Here is a 17,362-nt window from a genome sequence, read left to right as displayed (position 1 = left end):
TTGCCCCTGAACAAGGCAGTTAATCCACTGTTCCTAGGCTATCATTGTAAATAAGATTTTGTCTTAACTGACTTGCCAAGTTAAATAAAGGATTAAAAAATAACATATAATTAAAATTACTCCACTGGATCTTATTTTTACCCATTTATACTGGTCTTGGTCTGTCTGGTCATGGTCTCGACCCACTTGTCCATGGTCTGGGTCTGAGAAAATCTAGTCTTGGTCTAGATCTAAAGGGGTACGGTCTTGACTCCATCTCTGGTACTCAAACCAATGTTCTACTTTTCAATCCATGTGGGTAGTGGATCTGTGCACACTTCAGGAAACACTGTAGAGTATTGAAATGCATGGCCAGCAGGGGGCTCTATTCCATCCAAGAGTGTCTTGAATTGTCAGGCCCAAACTCACTCAAATACATTGGCTCGCAGCTGCCATGACGTTTAAGATATCAACTTCATGTATAATACATTTCAATATCTTGGTCTATAGATGCTGTACAGCAAGTGTGGGAGAAATTGGTTTAGTGGTATCTGAGGAGATGTTGTTTAAAAATGTAGAAGAATTTATACTATTTTCAAAACAGATAATCGATCACTGTGACGTCATTGGTCCAAGAGGCAAATTTGTTCCTTTCGGTAAACATATGTACCAAATTCCAAGACTCTAGGTTGAGTCGAGGAGTCGGCTGACCTTTTGAATTCAAAGTCTGTTTATAGCGCAACCATTTATAGCGCAACCAGCTTCACTGCTGAACCCCTAATAGTGTATGCCAACAAATACAATAGGGTTTCACCAGTTTTTCTGGTGTGTATGGCTTAAAATGTGTATGTTGTAAATGCTGAATGAGTGCTTAGGCACCTAAAAAAAGAGCACTACACCACTGACCACTTCACCACTTTATTCAAAGTAAAGCCATAAAATACCCATTGTTTAACTCACTAGGGTACGTGGGACGCTAGCGTGGCAAATATCCAGTGAAAATGCAGAGCGTCAAATTCAAAAACAGAAATACTCATTATAAAAATTCATAAAATATACAATTGTTATACATCGGTTTAAAGATGAACTTCTTGTTAATCCAACCACGGTGTCAGATTTCACAAAGGCTTTACTGCGAAAGCATACCATGCGATTATCTGAGAACAGCGCCCAGCAGACAAATCATTACAAACAGTTACCAGCCAAGTAGAGGAGTTACACAAATCAGAAATAGCGATAAAATGAATCACTTACCTTTGATGATCTTCATATGGTTGCACTCACAAGACTCCCATTTACTCAATAAATGTTCATTTTCTTTGATAAAGTCCCTGTTTATATCCAAAAACATCTGTTTTGTTCTCGCGTTTTGTTCAGTAATTCAAAGGCTCAAACACAGTCACAACAGGCAGACAAAACATCCAAATAGTATCCGTAAAGTTCTAGAAACATGTCAAACGATGTTTATAATCAATCCTCAGGTTGTTTTTAGCCTAAATAATCGATAATATTTAAACCGGACAATAACGTCATCAATATAAAAGGTAAACAAGAAAGGCACACTCTCGGTCGCGCGCATGAAAAACCTCTGGGACACTGTAGGGTCCACTCATTCAGAGTGGTCTTACTCTCTCATTTTTCAGAATACAGGCCTGAAACAATTTCTAAATACTGTTGACATCTAGTGGAAGCCATAGGAAGTGCAATTTGAGTCCTAAGTCAATGGACACTGTAATGGCATACAATAGAAAACTACAAACATAAAAAAAATCCCACTTCCTGGATGGATTCTTCTCAGGTTTTCGCCTGCCAAATCAGTTCTGTTTTACTCACAGACATTATTGTAACACTTTTGGAAACTTTTGTGTGTTTTCTATCCAAATCTACCAATTATATGCATATCCTAGCTTCTGGGCCTAAGTAGCAGGCAGTTTACTTTGGGCATGCTTTTCATCCGGAGGTGAAAATAGTGCCCCCTACGCTAGTGAAGGTAATCACTGTTACCAGGGGAACATCCGTTGATATAGGACTTTTAGATATAGTGTAACCTCATAGAATTTTTCTTATGTTTGTCCATCAGGGTCCTGAGTTCAATGGCTATCTAGTTGGGCGAGGCAACTCCAGGGAGGTGGACCTGAACCGGAATTTTCCAGACCTGAACGCTCTCATGTACTACTACGAGAAGACTAATGGTCGGAACCATCACCTGCCCCTGCCTGATAACTGGGAGCATCAGGTATGTACAGACAGCCCTGCAGATCAACCACAAGACCAAGTACAGGAAGAATACATGGGGTTAAGACCAGGGATTGAAACCCAAAATTCTTTCCAACAGTTTCTTTCTGAACAGAACCACTATGTTTTTTACTTTCTTTCTCCACTGTTCCGACAAGCAAAATAAAATTCTGAACCGGTTTGAACCCCAACAAAGTCCCGGTTTATATAAACTTAAAGCAAAAAAAGAAATGTCCTGTCACTGTCAACTGCATTTATTTTCAGCAAACTGAACATGTGTAAATATTTGTATGAACATAACACGATTCATCAACTGAGACATGAACTGAACAAGTTCACAGACATGTGACTAACAGAAATGGAATTATGTGTCCCAGAACAAAGGGGGGGTCAAAATCAAAAGTAACAGTCAGTATCTGGTGTGGCCACCAGCTGCATTAAGTACTGCAGTGCATCTCCTCCTCATGGACTGCACCAGATTTGCCAGTTCTTGCCGAGAGATGTTACCCCACTCTTCCACCAAGGCACCTGCAAGTTCCTGGACATTTCTGGGGGGAATAGCCTTAGCCCTCACCCTCCGATCCAACAGGTCTCAGGCGTGCTCAATGGGATTGAGATCCGGGCTGTTCGCTGGCCATGGCAGAACACAGACATTCCTGTCTTGCACAGAACGAGCAGTATGGCTGGTGGCCTTTTCATGCTGGAGGTTCATGTCAGGATGAGCCTGCAGGAAGGGTACCACATGAGGGAGGAGGATGTATTCCCTGTAAAGTACAGCGTTGAGATTGCCTGCAATGACAACAAGCTCAGTCCGATGATACAGTGACACACCGCCCCAGACCATGACGGACCCTCCACCTCCAAATTGATCCCGCTCCAGAGTACAGGCCTCGGTGTAACGCTCATTCCTTTGACGATATACCCTCCTAAACCCTTTACAATGAAAATCTGTGAAGTTACTTGGATTTTTACGAATTATCTTTGAAAGGCAGGGTCCTGAAAATGTTTCTTTTTTTGCCGACTTGTCTTTTTTTAGCCTGTGAATTTTTTTTATTTTTTACATTTAACTCAGATAGAGCAGGCACTGTGACTGTTGTGTGTGTTGTTATTAGGAACGTTTTGTTACAGGTTGCTTGTTGTGGTAAATTCCTGTTTAATACTACAGTGTGTAGTGTGAGGTGATATGTTGTGATTACTCACTGTGTACATAGGCCTAGAGCAGAAATGCAAGAGAAGTGAAGGTCCTTGCCAGTCGTTGACTAGCCTAATCCATCAACCAGTCTGCAATGGATAACTGCTAGGAAGAAAGAAAGAGGAGAGTTGTGTAAAAATGGTCAATTTCCACATATTAGAAAACATTTATATTATCACACAATCAAACCTATGATGCTATTAACACTACAATCGCCTGGCCTTTCATGTTGCTGGGCTACACCTTTAGCACACAGATACATCAGATTCATATCAACCCACAAGATGCGCAAACTTGAAAACCAACGCTTGATAAATAGTGAATAAACAAATATAAAGCATGAATTGCATTAATAAATATTTGTGGAAATACAGTATATACATGTAAAAATTGAACGACAATAGATATTTGTTTAGATAGAGTCAAAGACATGTTTTGTTTAATTCTACAAAGTCCAAGTGAGAAATGTGGTCCGAAAGCCCATTTTCGACACTTCCAGCCAAAGACCCATCAACAATCTAACAGTCTAATAAATACATTTAATATATGCTATCTTAAGAATAATACATTTGTTGTGTTCATAAAGGTCTTAGGTAACATAAAAATACTAAAAATATATTATTTCTAAGAGCATAATAACATTTACATTACTTTATTTTAGGCTACAAGTAAAAACAAGTCTGTCACAAAGAAGTCTATTATAATTTTGTTTTGGCAGGTCTAAAGAAAAATGGTGAAAATAAGAAAATATATTTAAAAGAAAACAGAATAGCATATTTTAAGCTTATCATGTTACTAGTCTTTGCTTAGTAGCCAGAGCAATGTGCCGAGCGAGTGGTCATGTGCTGAATGCATGGACAGCGCAGATATTCTTGTGAACATTTGGAAATAAAGCTGTACATCTTGAATTTTGAGAGTTATTTGACAAAGGTAAATGTCATAGAAACTGAAGAATATGACCTTTCTGATACTATATAGACATCAAAATGTTTTACCTGCATAAAGTGATGCTCCTTTCCCTGCATCTGTCAAATACAAGGTGCACCCATCTCTTCATGTATGATTTGACAACTGATAATATTGTCACTAATCAACTTAATCTTCTCTATTGGCTGTCTTATTATGTGTGAAATTATTTTCAATATAGTTTAGGAGTAGTTTTGTTGGGTCGGCTGCGCAGGCTGACTGGCATTGTTTGTTTCCCTTTCGCTCATCAACTTGGATAGAGTCAAGGATATGTTTTGCATTATTCTAAAGGCCTACTGCAACATGTATCATGTGTTAGTTTCCCTTACAATAAATGTGATTAGTAATCGAGTTATAGTAAATAAAACAGTCCCGTAACTGCTTATTTTTGCAAAGTAAAACGTAAGAGGAATGGTATCAACCCGCAAGGCGCACGGTCAAATTATTAACATGAGCGCCAACGCCGATAAATAGGCATAACACAAACTCATTACACTATTGTTATTCTAAATTCAAATCAATTTCTTCACCCTCTTTATCATTAACGTAGGCCTAATTTAAATTCAGTTGTGAAGTAATATGCACAACTTTTGCCGATTCATCCATTTGTCATTCATTCCTCATCAACTCGAATGGAGTCAAGTATATGTTTGCCATTATTCTAAAGGCCTATTGCAACACGTATCATGTTTTCATTTTCCCTTACAATAAATTTGAGGAATAACAGAGTTATAGTCCCATAACAGCTTCTTTTAACCTCTACGGGATCAGAGATCCCCTCCTTTCAAATGGTATCAAGAAAATGCATATCTTTGCTTCAGGTCCTGAGCTACAAGCAGTTAGATTTGATTTAATTTTAGGCTATTTTTTTGTTAAAGGGTCCAATCCTTAAGAGGTTTTTAACAAAGTAAAATCTAAAATTGAATGATAAAAACCTGCAAAACATGAGCGCCAACACTGATAAATAACCATATCACAAACTCATCATTACACTATTTTCTTTCTAAATGAAATCAACCACTTCACCCTCCTTATCATTGATGGTCCTAATCTGAATTCAATTGTGAAATAAAATACACAACTATCGCCCATATATCCTTTTGCCATTCATTCAGTCTCATCCTTGCCCACCCCAAGACAAGCTTGCCCCAACCTCCCATCTTTTTCCTCCCTCCCTACATCTCAGACACACTTACAGCCATCCATCCATTGACTTACTCATCCATTCTCATTCATTCCCGCCCAACATATTACCTACACATATTCATATTCACCATCCCTCACACTTCCCTCACACTATCATTTATATAATATAAACTACAAAATACTGCTCCTTTTTTTCTCAAAGTAAGAAAAGCTATCCAAAAATTCTCTGAACAATTTACTGGGTTCAAAAATCCATGACATAGTGGTATCGGATCATTCTCTGGTATCCTGCCTAATTACACCAACAGAAAATACATTAACAGAATATGGAGAATGAACAAAACCAAAATGTGTTAAATGAAAAAAAAAAAAAAACCTTCACCTTCATTACAGGATATAACATGAACGTGGAAAAAAAACTAAATAATGGCAATAGGAAAAAGAAAAAGAATAACTCATGCTCTACTGCAATCCTTTAAGTGGACCACAACAAATATAAAATACATAGGATGCTAAATAAGTGACAACAATCAACAAATATATATAAAGATAAGTGTATCCCATTACTCAAGAATATGAAAGCAGATCTAATTAAATTGAACAATCTTCCCATAAATCTTACAGTTAGAACAAAACCTCTTCAGAATGGCATGGCTCCCAATGTTTTCCTATTTCTTCTCAGTAATATGAATTACCTCACCGAAGACATTCTTTAGAAAAGTATAGTATACCAAACATTAGCAACACCTTCCTAATATTGAGTTGCACCCTCAATTCGTCAGAGCATGGACTCTACAAGGTGTCGAAAGCGTTCCCCAGGGATGCTGGCCCATGTTTACTCCAATGCTTCACACAGTTGTGTCAAGTTGACTCGATGTCCTTTGGGTGCTGGACCATTCTTGATACACATTCGAAACTGTTGAGAGTGAAAAACCAAGCTGTTGAGAGTGAAAAACCAAGCAGTTCTTGAAACAAACCAGGCAAGGGCTGTGCCTGGCAAGGGCTGTGGAGGTCATGAAATACAGTACAAGCTGCTGTTGCGCACCTTTGGAACATTTACATTTTTAAAAAGTCTAATAAATCATCCTATAGTCTGTAGGCTTGTTATTTTTGCAGAGAAAGCTATGCTTATAAGTCCTGTGCCATTATTTTGTATTATATGATTTTATAGTAAGAAGAATATAATTGAACTTAGTTGAATAAAATAGAAAGGTTATTTTTACCATTCCGGAGCAAGTGTGCGCATATGAAGTGGCTATGTTGAGTGTAAAAGTGATCATTTGAAACAGGTCCTATATGCTAGATTTAGAGTTATTTGGCAACTTTAGAAGTCAATGATACAAACCATAGAAATATGGGTGGCATGATGCAACTATAGGCTATTGATGTGTAACCTTTATTCAACTAGGCAAGTCAGTTGAGAACAAATTATTATTTACAATGAAGGCCAACCAGGAAACAGTGGGTTAACTGCCTTGTTCAAGGGCAGAACGACTGATTTTTACCTTGTCGGCTCAGGGATTAGATCCAGCAGCCTTTCGGTTACGTGCCCAAAGCTCTCACCACTTCGCTACCTGCCACCCCCAATGATTTGATGATTTGAAGTCGCAAAAAAAGCTTGATTTTCTTTCATCAAGTGATCATATTTTCACCCATCAGACTCTTCTCAATTTAATCTTGTCTTTACTGATATGTAAAATTAGTTTACATTTAGAATGGACCATTATCAAATGGGCAGGAACTGTGCGCTTCACTCATGCTGGTAGGCTCCTCCCGTTATTTCACTCCACACATCAACCACTGTTTGAGGAGCATGGGATTGCTACAAAGTTTCTGCCTGCAGTGCTAGTCTGTGGTGCTAGTCTGGGGCCAACCTCCCTGCATCCAGGACCTCTATACCAGAACATGTCAGAGGAAGGCCCTAAAAATTGTCAAAGACTCCAGTCACCCTAGTCATACACTGTTCCCTCTGCTACCGCATGGCAAGACGTACCGGAGTGCCAAGTCTAGGTCCAAGAGGCTTCTAAACAGCTTCTACCCCCAACCCATAAGACTCCTGAACATCTAACCAAATGGCTACCCAAGACTATTTGCATTGCCCCCCACCCCCTTCTTTTACGCTGCTGCTAGTCTGTTATTATCTTTGCCTAGTCACTTTAAGAACTCTACCTGCATGTACATATTACCTCAATTACCTCGACTAACACTAACCAGTGCCCCTGCACACTGACTCTGTACCGGTACCCCCTGTATATAGCCTCGCTATTGTTATTTTACTGCTGCTCTTTAATTATTTGTTACTATTATTTAAATGTATTATTTATGTTTTATTAAAACTGTATTGTTGGTAAAGGGCTTGTAGGTAAGCATTTCACTGTAAGGTCTACACCTGTTGTATTCTGCGCATGTGACAAATAAAATTTGATTTGATTTAAAGGAGCTCTTTAAACTTGACCCCAAAAAATCTAGGTCAGATGGTTTAGATCTTTTCTTCTTTAAGGTTGTAGCCCCTATCATCACCATGCCTATCTCTGACTTTTTTAACCTGTCTCTCCTCTTTGGGGAAGTTCCCATTGCTTGGAAGGAAGCCACGGTGCATCCTTTATTTAAAGGGGCAGATCCAGATGATTTTTATAAGCCCATTTCTATTTTGCCCTGTTTATCAAAAGTTTTGGAAAAACTAGTCAATAATCAACTGAGTGGCTTTCTTGATGTCTATAGTATTCTCTCTGGTATGCAATCTGGTTTCTGCTCAGGATATGGATGTGTCACTGCAACCTTAAAGGTCCTCAATGATGTCAACCATCATTTCCCCCCGGGAATGCTGTGCCATTGCCGTGCCTAGATTAGCAATGTAGGTGTGTGTAGCTGTCATTCAGTGCCATACAGGTTCGATTGTATCACTATCAGAATAAAATGATATGATACCAAGGTAAAAGGCAGTAAATGCAGCCAAGGGCAGGTCAAAGCCAAGCTAAGAGACAGTAAGTTCAGTTACTGCCATTTACATTTGTATCACAGTAACTTTTTGCAGTTACTGCTAATGTGACCGCCATTTTCTCCGAAACAGAATACAATAGTGACAGGATACTTGTTCATATGATTAAGCATGTATTTACTGTAGCAAAAATGGCATGAACTAATAATCGACCAAAGAGCAGTTACTGCCTTTTGGCTTGGTAGGGCAGTATTGTTGTCTCTACCATCTTGCCTTTGTGCTGTTGTCGGTGCTAAATAATGTTTGCACAATATTTTGTGCTGCTACCATGTTGTGCTGCTGCCATGTTGTGTTTCTACCATGTTGTTGTCATGTGGTGTTGTTGTCATGTGGTGTTGCTACCATGTTGTGTTGTCATGTGTCGTTGCCTTGCTATGTTGTTGCCTTAGGTCTCTCTTTATGTAGTGTAGTGGTTTGTCCTATTTAAAAAAAATCCTAAACCTTGTCCCCGTAGGAGGCCTTTTGGTAGGAAGTCATTGAAAATAAGAATTTGTTCTTAACTGACTTGTCTAGTTAAATAAAGGTTAAATAAAATAAATCAAACCGGTGATATTCCACCCAAACCAGCTCTCCAACCCTGTTCCTGCAGCTACCCAGTGCTTAATTTGGAAAGCCAAGTGAAATCTGTTCGGGAACATTGATAGTAACGTTTTCACAGCAAAACATATTTAATTAAACTGTTGACAGGCCCTCTCTCTGGGTGCTGGAGAAAGAAATGAAGGACAGAGTGGAAGAGATGGAAATGCACAGGGTAAGATATTCTGTAGCTAAAAGTAATTTGTCAGCCTATTAATTATGAACATATAAAAAATGCGGGAACGTGTACTGGAGCAATGAAGTGGTGACGCAGGGTACCGTACTAGACCACAAATTACCTCTAAGTCCCGCTGTGTAAGCTCACCGTTTTTAAAGGAGAAACCACTGTATGAACTGTAACTCAGTAAAATATTTGAAAATTGTAGCATATTGCGTTTGTATTTTTGTTCAGTATAATCCATGTCATAACAAGATGCCCAGTGCTTCAAGCCTTCTCCTCCACCCTCTCTCGCTCTCTACCTACCCCAGAATTTCTGTTGCATCTTGCGCCATAGGGTATACTTGTCTGTCCATCATGCATGTAAACAACTAGCACTGATTGGTGAAGTAGGGCAGGAGTGAAACTGTGACAGTCAGTGCAGTGACAGCCAGGAGGAAAGGTGGAGGGATCAAAGGGTAGGACGGATGGATTCCGGAGTATAATTCCTTGATCATAAGAGAAGCAGCCAGGCACTCATGTGGATGGATCAATGGGTGGACTGGGGGCCTTTTAGTACCCCAAGCTGGGTATAGTTGGGGAAAGCAGGAAGTTAAGTAAGCAAGGACACAGAGATAAAAAGTAAATATAAAATACTAAAGGTGTGTTTTTAGTCTAGTTTTAAACATTGAGACTAAGTGGATTGACAGGCTGTTCATAAGGTTTGGTGCTCTGTAGGAGAAGGGACGCCAGCTTTGTTTTTTGTTTTTATATTTGCAGAATGGCAAGAAGGCTGGTGTACAGTTGTATTAGCATGTCTTTAAGGTATTTGGGAGCTTGCCCGTGTAAAGATTTGTATGTTTTGTACTGGAGACTGTTCAAACGTTTTGTTTCCTGGTCGGCAGCATTTTGTACGAGTTGGAGATGTTTCAGATTGGTAGCGTTACAACCTGATAGAAGAGCCTTATAGTAGTCTAGATAGGATGTAATAAAGGCATGATCTCATTTGTCTGCATCAGTAAATAAAACTAAGATTAAAAAGTCCCCGTCAAAATCCATCAGACTTTTTTTTGCATGGGCTGCGTCTCAGTCCTCCGCATCCGCCAATGGCGGCCTTCCGCATCTACGGTGAAAGGTGGCAGAATTTAACTGTGTTTGTCAGAACAAAATCTGTATTCTCGCTGCCTTTTGGCTTACAAACTAATATGACAACTTATGGAAAGATTAGACTCTCACAACCCCACAAGCGTCACAGAACTCATCTGAAGTCGGAAACACCAATCTGCCAACTTCTGTCTGTAGCGTCCAAACAGTTTGTGTGTTACACACTGATATGACCTCTCTATGGAAAGCAGAGACTCTCAAGAACATGTGCATCTCTAGGACGCCCAGAAGCCTTGCAAGCCTCGTCTGAAGGTAAAACAAATGTATATATTATATACATTTTTAGACCTAAAAGAGTCCTAAAATTCAAAATCAAATAGCTAAATAATCATTGGTATGACCATCTTAAAACAATTCCATTTGTTAGTTTAGTAGAACCCCTCCACTCCTTCGGTATGAAATAAAAAAGGCTGCACTGGTTGTGTTCTTTATGTGGGTATTGATGGAGATGTCACTCAAATTAATTTAGATTTGATAGACCATACATGTTACATCGATTTTTTTCTCATATTTTCTACATAAATCCTCCATATTCCTGAACAAAACTGTGAACACAGTCTATTTTTTTACATTGGATAAACGTAGCGACTCAGAGCTAAAAATAAATAAATACATCGTACACTGCAGTTAAGGAACAATGAGAAAGCAATTCTGCTTTGAAAGTTCATTTAAAGAATTTGAGGTTAGGATAGCCTAAATGTTTTAAAGTTTGTATTGTAGCACATGTAAATGGGTTATAGTTCAAAAAGTATACATAGCTTGCATACAGATTTTTTGCTACAGATTTTTGCTTCTAAATTGGGTCAGTTTGCACAGTTTGCACAAATGTGATTTGGTGTTGATAGCTTCAATAGTTCAAAAGGAGACTTTTCTAGAATTGTTGATGTTTGTCTATTGAAGTGTATGACCCTTTTATTGCCATTGAAAAGCTTTGGTATTCATTTTAAATATTGTTGTCGTTCAACAAGTATAAATGATATCCCCCCCAAATTCTCAAGCAGTCTAAGTTGGGGCGATCTGCACATTTAAATGTTGGCTTTGTGTTCATAGCTAAAAGAAAATCAAATAATATCAGGGGAAGAAATGGACATTTCCTGAAGTAAATGTGCATGCTTGCAAGTCATAAACTATTTATCGTTGTGAAATAATAGTAGTAGTGGTATTGGTAGTGACGGCAACCTAAGTGTTTCAACCACTCCACAAATGTCTTGTTAACAAACTATAGTTTTGGCAAGTCGGTTAGGACATCTACTTTGTAAGTAATTTTTCCAACAATTGTTTGCAGACAGATTATTTCACTTATAGCCGTACTATAACGTTCTCCGCCAAGATAGAACTGCCAAAGGGGGCGGTGTTGCAATCTACAGCAAAGATAGAAAGTAATACAGAACTCTGCAGGCTAAGTCTGTACCCAAACAATTTGAGCTTCTACTTCTAAAAATTCACCTTTCCAGAAAAAAGTACCTCACTGTTGCCGCTTGCTATAGACCTCCCTCTGCCCCCAGCTGTGCCCTCGATACTTTATGTGAACTGATTGCCCCCCATCTTCTGAGCTCGTGCTACTAGGTGACCTAAACTGGGACATGCTTAACACCCCGGCCATCCTACAAACTAAGCTTGATGCCCTCAATCTCACACAAATTATCAATGAACCTACCAGTTACCACCCCAAATTAAAGGTTGTACGATTAATCGCAATGGCCGATTAATTAGGGCCAATTTCAAGTTTTCATAACAATCGGAAATCGGTAAACACGGGCACCCTCATAGATGTCATCCTAACTAATTCACCCTCCAAATACACCTCTGCTGGTTTCAATCAAGATCTCAGCGATCACTGCCTCATTGCCTGCATCCGTAATGGGTCTGCGACCAAACAAACACCCCTCATCACTGTCAAATGATCCCTGAAACACTTCTGCGAGCAGGCCTTTCTAATCGACCTGGCCGGGGTATCCTGGAATGACATTGACCTCATCCCGTCAGTAGATGATGCCTGGCTATTCTTTAAAAGTGCCTTCCTCACCATCTTAAATAAGCATGCCCCTCTCAAAAAATGTAGAACTAGGAATAGATATAGTCCTTGGTTCACGCCAGACCTGTCTGCCCTTGACCAGCACAAAAACATCCTGTGGCGTTCTGTATTAGCATCGAATAGCCCCTGTGATATGCAACTTTTCAGGGAAGTTAGGAACACATATACACAGGAGGTTAGAAAAGCTAAGGCAAGCTTTTTCAAACAGAAATTTGCATCCTGTAGTACTAACTCAAAAAAGTTATGGGACACTGTAAAGTCCATGGAGAATAAGAGCACCTCCTCCCAGCTGCCCACTGCTCTGAGGCTAGGAAACATTGTCACCACCGATAAATCCGCTATAATTGAGAATTTCAAGAAGCATTTCTCTACGGCTGGCCATGCTTTCCACATGGCTACCCCTACCCCGGTCAACTGCCCGGCACCCTCCACAGCAACCTGCCAAAGCCCCCACCATTTCTCCTTTACCCAAATCCAGATAGCCAATGTTCTGAAAGAGCTGAAAAATCTGGACCCCTACAAATCAGCCGGGTTAGACAATCTGGACCCTCTCTTTCTAAAATGATCTGCAGAAATTGTTGCAACCCCTATTACTAGCCTGTTCAACCTCTCTTTCGTATCATCTGAGATTCCCAAAGATTGGAAAGCTGCCACGGTCATCCCCCTCTTCAAAGGGGGTGACACTCTAGACCCAAACTGCTACAGACCTATATCTATTCTACCCTGCCTTTCTAAGGTCTTCGAAAGCCTAGTTAACAAACAGATTGCTGACCATTTCGAATCCCACCATACCTTCTCCGCTATGCAATCTGGTATCAGAGCTGGTCATGGGTGCACCTCAGCCACACTCAAGGTTCTAAACGACATCATAACCGCCATCGATAAGAGACATTACTGTGCAGCCGTATTCATCGACCTGGCCAAGGCTTTTGACTCTGTTAATCACAACATTCTTATGGGCAGACTCGACAGCCTTGGTTTCTCAAATGATTGCCTCGCCTGGTTTACCAACTACTTCTCTGAGAGTTCAGTGTGTCAAATTGGAGGGCCTGTTGTCTGGACCTCTGGCAGTCTCTATGGGTGTGCCACAGGGTTCAATTCTCGGGCCGACTCTCTTTTCTGTATACATCAATGATGTTGCTCTTGCTGCTGGTGATTCTCTGATCCACCTCTACGCAGACGACACCATTCTGTATACTTCTGGCCCCTCCTTGGACACTGTGTTAACTAACCTCCAGACTAGCTTCAATGCCATACAACTCTCCTTCCAACTGCTCTTAAACGCAAGTAAAACTAAATGCATGCTTTTCAATCGATCGCTGCCCGCACCTGCTCGCCCGTCCAGCATCACTACTCTGGACGGCTCTGACTTAGACGTGGACAACTACAAATACCTGGGTGTCTGGTTAGACTGTAAACTCTCCTTCCAGACTCACATTAAGCATCTCCAATCCAAAATGAAATCTAGAATCGGCTCCCTGTATCGCAACAAAGCATCCTTCACTCATGCTGCCAAACATACCCTCATAAAACTGACCATCCTACCGATCCTCGACTTCGGTGATGTCATCTATAAAATAGCCTCCAACACTCTACTCAACAAACTGGATGCAGTCTATCACAGTGCCATCCGTTTTGTCACCAAAGCCCCATACACTACCCACCATTGCGACCTGTAAGCTCTCGTTGGTTGGCCCTCGCTTCATACTCGTCGCCAAACCCACTGGCTACAGGTTATCTACAAGTCTCTGCTAGGTATAGCCCCGCCTTATCTCAGCTCACTGGTCACCATAGCAGCACCCACTCGTAGCACACGCTCCAGCAGGTATATCTCACTGGTCACCCCCAAAGCCAATTCCTCCTTTGGTCGTCTTTCCTTCCAGTTCTCTGCTGCCTATGACTGGAACAAATTGCAAAAATCTCTGAAGCTTGAGACTCGCATCTCCCTCACTAGCTTTAAGCACCAGCTGTCAGAGCATTTTACAGATTACTGCACCTGTACTTAGCCTATCTGTAAACAGCCCATGTATCTACCTACCTCATCCCCATACTGGTATTTATTTATTTATTTTGCTCCTTTGCACCCCAGTATCTCTACCTGCACATTCATCTTCTGTCGATCTACCATTCCAGTGTTTAATTGTTATATTGTATTTACTTCGCCACCAAGGCCTATTTATTTCCTTAACTTAACCTCATTTGCACTCACTGTATATAGACTTTTTGTTTTATTTCGTTCTACTGTATTATTGACTGTGTTTTGTTTATTCCATGTGTAACTCTGTGTTGTATGTGTCGAATTGCTACGCTTTATCTTGGCCAGGTTGCAGTTGTAAATGAGAACTTGTTCTCAACTAGCCTACCTGGTTAAATAAAGGTGAAATAAAATAAAAATAAATTAGATCAATTTGGTTAGGATAACAACATTAATCAAATAAATAAAATCAATACTTTTTTTCAGTAATTAATCAGTAAATGATCTTTAATATAGATTAGCCTAAAGTCACAACAAACCAAATCAACATTTTTGAGGTAAACAGGTTAAAAAAAACATCAGTGATTTGTTTTCCTCATCCTTGTTGTGTAGTATGGGGGCTCTGAAAAAACATGAACAAATGCTCCAAAAAATAATTTTCTTTAAAAGAATCTCTCAGTAGTGCTGTGTAATTAAGCAAAAGTTTATTTTTGTTTTTTAAATAATAATGACCGATGTTGGTTCACTTATTTGAATTACATTTGTTTTTTATGTAAGCTCAATTTTCCATTTCTTTAGAGATTACTCTCTAGGACATGTCGTCTCCAACTCACCATAGTTAAAGAGCAACTGCCCCTAAAAAACAACTTCTCATTTAGAAAACAGCCTCATCAATATGTGTCAAACACTTGTTCTACCTTCAAAATTTACTGCAAAGTGTAAATAGGATAACTTTGGTCATGTCAGTCTCATCCAAAACAGAATTTAGTGAGACCTGTGTCATTACTGCATCACAATGTAAATGAAGGTTGGGTTTGTTTCAATCCTTCCCACATGCCTACATCTGGCATTACACAAGCAATCATCAATTCAGAGTGCAGCTGCACACGCCCCAACCATAATGCCCGTGGTAAATTTGATTGACTTTGGGCTAGTTAAGACTAATGGTTAATTATGTTAAAATTTCAACAGCTCCAAATTTAATTGACCTAAAAATTCCCGTACAAATGTTGAAAGCATTTAATGGAAAAACTAAAAGGTGTGCAACATGAAAATATTGTCTCATTTACATTGTGTAATTTATTGACAATCCCTAACTAGCCCCAGAGATAGGATATCCAAAGTCAAACCAATATCTCCACGGTCGCACACCAGCTGGCTGAAGCTAAGTGTCGAAATAATTTGGCTAACTCTTTCCACCTGCAAACACACACAAGAGACACCCACATTGAACCACTCTCCAAAACCAACTCACGTTTGAATTCGGTCATGGCCACTAGCAAATATGAAATGAGGCCAAATCAGAAAGTGCAGTCACCCTTTAAGCGCAGCAAACGTGGTAATTAACTACAATTACCTTCTTGTTGGTTCTTACCTGGGCAAGCCTGTGGGGCTGGCAGATACACGGACAGGAAAAGTGATAGAGACACGAGAGAGCTAAAGAATAGTTGCTTAGGTATCTCTACCTGACAATACATCTATGCCTTATCTACTTTGAAGAACTACTGAAATAGTGATTTTTGTCAGACAGCAGGCAGCTAACCAGCTAGGCTAGACTCTTTGGGTTCTACTAAGCTAACATATTGAATTGTTTTAAGATGGTCATACCAAGGATCATTTAGCTATTTGATTTAGAATTTTAGAACCCCTTAAACTGACCAATTTTGATGTAGATTTGTTATTATGCTAATTAGATTTCCACAGGGGCGTGGACATCAACTATAGGTGGTTAAAAAAGCAAACCTCTCCTTTAAAGTTTTCCTTTGAAGACCATGGAGCTTTTATGAAAATGTAAAATGGTTGATGTTTAAATAGTACAAATAGTATCAACAATCTTTTGAAAGGCTATTGAAGTTGAGTCAGTCTGCAAATGTTGACATTGTGTTGGTGTTTGTAGCTGAAATGCTTCAAAAGCAGTGGCGAATCCAAAATTGGCTTTGAAATGCTAATTTAAAATGGTTAAAGTTGAAAAAATATATAAATGGTATCAAAAAGCTGTATACAAACAGCCTATTCCAGACCGGTCTGCACATTTTAAAGTCTGAATGATGTTTCTAGCTTAAGCGGTTGAAGGATAATTACAGTGGACATGTTTACCATTCAACTCTATGGCCTTTGAAATGCATTGGGATTAATGCATTATGGTTTTAGTGTGAAAAGTATAAGTACTAACAAAAACGTTATTTTTCAAGCACATTGACCAGTGGCAATCTAGACGTTTTAGAGCTTTTGTTGTTAGTTTTACGGTTTTGGCTTTACAGTTTCCAGAGGAAAGTGAATAATAATAACAAGTATGAACGATTTCTAAAGTTGCTCTTGATTTCAGCAAGCACACCTTGTAATAAAGTAAATACAACTAAAAAGAAAATAATCTTACCCTAACTAAGTGTTTTTTCAATACCTTGTTTGAGTGCTGAGTGTTAAATTGTCTGATACAAGCTAAGTATACTTTAAAAAAAAATTATACTCTCTCATTGGCCTCCTACAGGTTGAACTGGAGACACTGGCAGTGATAAAGTGGATGCAGAACTATAACTTTGTTCTGTCTGCTAACCTGCATGGTGGGGCAGTGGTGGCCAACTACCCCTTTGACAAGTCAAGAGACCCCCGAATCAGAGGCAAGACTACATATGCCACAACCCCAGATGACAAGATATTCAAAAAGGTACAGGTGCATTAAAAAAAAGCTCAGTCAGATTATAGCACATGTTGAAACATTT

At 39.5% G+C, this 17,362-nt stretch overlaps 1 protein-coding gene across 1 annotated transcript in view; it reads left to right on the top strand.

Annotated features, from left to right (window-relative positions):
- cpn1 (carboxypeptidase N, polypeptide 1) overlaps nucleotides 1-17,362 on the top strand; it is a 172,218-nt gene that overhangs the window by 74,249 nt on the left and 80,607 nt on the right. Inside the window, exons 3-4 of the mRNA XM_042305158.1 lie at nucleotides 2,060-2,215; nucleotides 17,131-17,307. Coding sequence (XP_042161092.1) covers nucleotides 2,060-2,215; nucleotides 17,131-17,307 — 333 coding nt within the window. The remainder of the gene's footprint in view (nucleotides 1-2,059; nucleotides 2,216-17,130; nucleotides 17,308-17,362) is intronic.

Source organism: Oncorhynchus tshawytscha, linkage group LG24, assembly GCF_018296145.1.
Source record: "Oncorhynchus tshawytscha isolate Ot180627B linkage group LG24, Otsh_v2.0, whole genome shotgun sequence".
Taxonomy (NCBI): Eukaryota; Metazoa; Chordata; class Actinopteri; order Salmoniformes; family Salmonidae; genus Oncorhynchus; species Oncorhynchus tshawytscha.
Note: the sequence above shows the minus strand (reverse complement) of the source record. Positions and strands in the feature narration are given on the sequence as shown.